The sequence below is a fragment of the Chelon labrosus genome, assembly GCF_963514085.1.
Source record: "Chelon labrosus genome assembly, chromosome: 6".
Classification (NCBI taxonomy): domain Eukaryota; kingdom Metazoa; phylum Chordata; class Actinopteri; order Mugiliformes; family Mugilidae; genus Chelon; species Chelon labrosus.
In genome coordinates, this window is record NC_140342.1 from 10081458 (window position 1) to 10086181 (window position 4724).

General features: G+C 43.1%; 1 protein-coding gene across 1 annotated transcript; it reads right to left on the bottom strand.

The window, feature by feature from the left end:
- Positions 1-209: 209 nt before the first annotated feature.
- On the bottom strand, positions 210-4382 carry cnn2 (calponin 2; the record flags this gene model as incomplete). Its single annotated transcript, XM_084547190.1, has 7 exons — positions 210-1722; positions 2032-2178; positions 2745-2861; positions 2981-3118; positions 3467-3533; positions 3622-3743; positions 4362-4382. 7 exons carry the CDS (start codon positions 4380-4382, stop codon positions 1417-1419), a joined length of 918 nt encoding a protein of 305 aa, XP_084403316.1. The 3' UTR covers positions 210-1416.
- Between the last annotated feature and the right edge of the window lie 342 nt (positions 4383-4724).

Consider the following 4724-nt stretch of genomic DNA (forward strand, 5'->3'; position numbering starts at 1 on the left):
CCAGGTGTTTCCCTTCGGTTTCGGTTTGTAAGCTTGATTGTTAGGAAAGCTATCGCGTGGCATACTGTAATGCAAGTTTGGTCAATGAATGTTCAAAAAAGATCAGAGCCTAATAAATTTTTGATTTTTACAGGGTGCGCGACAAACAGCGACAACTAGTGGCCATAATTCGTCATCGCAGCAGCACGTTTCCATTCACAAACAAACATGTTGAATACAAGTTTTTATTACAATGTACTCGCAACATCATAACATCTCAGTTCAAACATTTTCCCCCCCTCACTGGCATACAGATTATCCCAGAGGAAAAAAAAAAAAATGTATAGTCCAATACCAAATGTAATTCAAAATCAAGGTACAAAACAGCCCCCCTCCCCCCCGTTCAAATCACAAATAAGCATAAATAATCATCATAAATGATCAAATATAAATTGTATGATTGGTTCGCACATCAACCAATATTTAAGAATGATTCACTTAACACATTATTAATTCACCGTCAAAAAAAAAAATATAAAAGAATCCAGTATTCTTGCTTGGAATGTTCAAAACTTCACTCGAGTATTATTTTATCTACTCCCCCACCGTCTTAAGTCCAAAGACAACAAGCCTCTCTCCAGTTGGACTGGTTATGCAAACAGAGGAACTATTTCCTCCATTAGAGGATAAAAAAAAAATAAAAAATTAAAAAAAGAGAGAAAGAGTAAAGGCAGAATTCAAAAGGTTAAGACTGTTTGTTTGTTCTAAGAAATCTTTTCTGTTCCCTCATCTGTCTCAACGACCAAAACTGTTTCTAGCCACACGAGTGACCAACACTGAAGGGATGATCTGAAGTAACCGAACAATAAGAAATGTACATTCTCATTCAAAGGAATTTTTAACACAGCTACAAAAGAAACACAGGTGTTTTAAGATAACAAAACAAAACAAAAAAGAAATATATAAATCTCCCTATTGTTTCACTTTTATTTTCATGTTACTCTTGCAAAGACCTCGGGATCTCCCTTAATACAGCTAATGAGTCAGCAAATAACACTGGAGGGGGAGGGGAAGGAAACAAAAAAAAAAAAAAAAAAAAAGAAGTAGGGGTTTGGCACGTAAAAAAAAATCCCTGGGATAGAGAACTACCCAAGCCAAAGGATTGGCTTTTCATGGTCACTTTAAATATAAAAATCACAGAAATACAGTTCATCATGATATGTGTAACAACGGCTTTGCACAAATAAGGGCAAGAAAACTATTTCTTTCAATACTAAAAAAAAAGGACATGACCTAAAAAAAAGGTGCAACATCCCATGGATATACATATAAAAAAAAAATAAAAAATAAACCACCTGCCCGCCTTGAGGTTTTCTTGCAGAACATGCCACCTTCATACAATCTCCCTTTCCCCCTTCCTCAGCTCCCTCTTTGCCCTTAGTAATCCGTCCCTTCGTCTGGGTACACCTGCTCCTCTTCCTGGTAACCTTGGTAACCCTCATCTTGGTAATCTGGGATGTAGTCGCGGACACCACTGGCTCCGTTCTGCTCCTCCGGGACCTCTCCGGCTTTAGGACAGTACTTGGCGTCATAGATCTGGCGCCCCAGGCCAAAGTTCTGGCCGCTCTGGTTGGCTCCCTGGCTGTACCCCATCTGTAGGGACATGGTGCTGTTGTCGCACTTGTCTGTGCCCAGCTTCTGGTCGTAAATGGCACGCCTTGTCCCCGGGGCCGTCATCCCAGCCTACGGTCAATAGAGGGGAAAAAGAAAACCACATTTAAAACTGACTTTGTCCCAGTAACATTTTAGGTTATTTGTCATGTACACAGATTAAAAAGCTCCAAACAGAACGTCTGATTTCACTAAACCCCCATGATCAAGTGTCAGCCCTGCCTTGTTGACAATCCAGGAGTTCACAGCTTTCTACAAGACTAAACATGACGCTCGTTTACAGCAGCAAAAGAACTAGGAACAAGCAAAGCCCTTGAGCTCATTTCCACTGCAGTCCCACAACATTTAATTTACGAGGAGTTTTAAAACGTGTTTCTGTACCTGACTCGCCCCCTTGTTGGTTCCCATTTGCAGACTGATGGTTGTGTTGTCCATTGGGGGCTGGATTTGAACTTTAGGGTCATATAAGTGCCTCCTGGTGCCATACGCGTTCATACCAGCCTGACTGGCACACTTGTTGGTTCCCATCTGAAAACAGAAATGTAAAATTAAACCCCGGATACATCAAATGTATGACTTAAAACAACCTGACCGCACCACTGGTTACATAATCATGATGGTTTCAGTCAGCTGTCTGTCCTTGCTACTGTTCACTCACTCAAAATTTCAATACAGTGAGTCGTATTGCAAGTTTTCCTCACTCACCGTTTAGGCAAGCCTCATATCTACTTGACATCCTCCCTGGCAACGGAAACGACAGCAAAACAAGCTCGAGAACAATGACTGCCTCTTATACACAAGAATGCTACGCTCGACACGGATCGTGTTTAGTTTAGTTTCGCCCCGTGAAGTTGTGATCTCAGCTTCTCGAACACGTGAGCTTGAAAAGCAGCCACAGTCTTCACACTAGTAAAACGGATGTCGTAGATTTTAAGACATCTTTGCTAAAAAACTTGGGTAAAATTTGATCCGACCTAGCTCAAGTTCAACATAAACTTCACTCTAAATAAAAAGGTGGTCGTCTCATTTAAAATAAACGTTTAAATGGAGGCAACTCATGTTTTTTAAAACGTTTTCATCTAAAAGAAGTCTACCTGTAGGCCGATCACGCACTGTCCAGCCTTCATCTTCTCCTCGTCGAACATCCTCTCCTGCTTGTCGGCATACTTCACTCCGATGTCCACCCGTGACTGGCAGCCCTTGGTCTTGGCCTGAGAGAAAAGACGACGCAGATGTTTTTCCACGTCAGACGGACTAAAATCCAACCAAAAGCAAAACAGAAACAGTAGCCGCGTGCGGCAGATTGTGTGCCGGACGGGTGGAGGCTCACCATGCTAGCGAGGGCGAGCAGCGTCGTCTGGACCTGCGTCATGTTGCCGTTCTCGAACAGGTCGTTGGCCTCGAAGATATCGTGAGGCTTCAGGCCGTAGGTGGTGGTGGCTTTGATGAAGTTCGTCAGGTTCTCCAGCTTAAAAAACAAAAAACACACCAATATAAACAAGGTCAACCGCCATGTTTGAACAGGATTTATGCTGATAGCCGTGGGATTTTTGAATGCCACCTCATATCTTTACTGATAAGCTATAGCTGTATAAACAGCTGTCCGAATTTAAAGAGATCTCAAATATGAGTGTGTATAACCATGAGGTGGCATGATTCAGTGCACCGACAGCACAGGGAAATATTTGTGAACTATGTGCAAGAGCAAGTCACAACTGCATGCAACGTCATGCATCACTAGTTTCAAAGAACTGCTACCAAAGGAGCCCGTCGCACCCTTAGTAGGTTGAAAAGCATGTGTCATCAGCCAGCTCACCTGATGCCAGTTCAGTGCTGACTGGTTGATCTTTCTCACAGAGCCTGGCTGAAGTTTGTTGATGAGTCTGCAACACAAAGGAAAGGGAAAAATAGACAGATTAAAAACAGATGATAGAACCACTGGCGGCTGGGCGTGAAGGACTCCCTGCTTACTCGCACAGGATGACTCCATTTTTCAGGCCTTTCTGGAAGTCGGCCCCGATGCTGCAGCCGGAGATGTCTTCGATCCAGACCCGGAGCTCCTCTTCTTTCTGGTGGTCGTACTTTTGCGCAATCTGGTCGGAAAGAGAAAGAGAAAGAGAGAGAGAGAGAGAGCAAGAGAGAAAGAGGGGTCAAAGGTCACATGTGTTCCACAAGGTGGCTTTTTAAACAAGACGTGCATTCACACTGCTTCTTTGTTTGGCTAGCAGAAGAAAGGATAAGGCCCGTCTTGGGTGAACCCCCACTTGAACACACACTTGATATTTGAAGTTCTTTTAAAATCCAACAACATTTCACAGAAATTGTTGTGGTTTTTATTTTGACAGCTTGTTATCGTGTTCCACGGCCCTCCTGGAGTTTCCATTTGCCTCAGGGCAACATGCTGTGTCTGCAGAAGGGATATGGTCTTACTTAGCCCTCAAATCAAATTTAATAAAATAAAAAAAAAATAAAAAAGCGACATGACCCAAGACACACACACCGACGACGGACATCCTGTTCGGTAAACTGCTGAATTCTCCACAGGAAGGCAGCTGCTGCAAAAGGCCAAGGATTTTTGAGGAGCTTAGACACGGTACAAAGGCCGACTTTTTGGCAAACGTGTCCCTTTCAAGGTGTTATTCCCATTTACAAGCTTTTCCAATTGATAACGTAAGAAACACCCTACGCCGCCCCTGAAAGAGGCCATTCACGGTTCCGATCACGTAAACCATGGTCGTGTGTGACAAGATGGAGAGCAGACACTGGGGTAGAGTGAAACAGGTAAACGTTTCTTCTCCAGTAAAGAAAAAAAAAAGAAAAAAGAAAAAAGTATTGAATGACAAACCGACCAACAATGTCTCTCTGTCCCGAGGGCAAGCTCAGCCGCAGAGTAACCTACTACATACACAGAAGCCGGCTGCGCTCCGCTCACAGCTGGTTGCACTCTTCAGGAATGTCAACCTTCTAATTACATTTCCTTCAGTCACTTCTCCGCATATTAAAAAAAAAACAACCCTGGTTATTTTAATTGCCCGCAAAGAATCCAACGCATGCGATTTTACAACGAGCGAGGA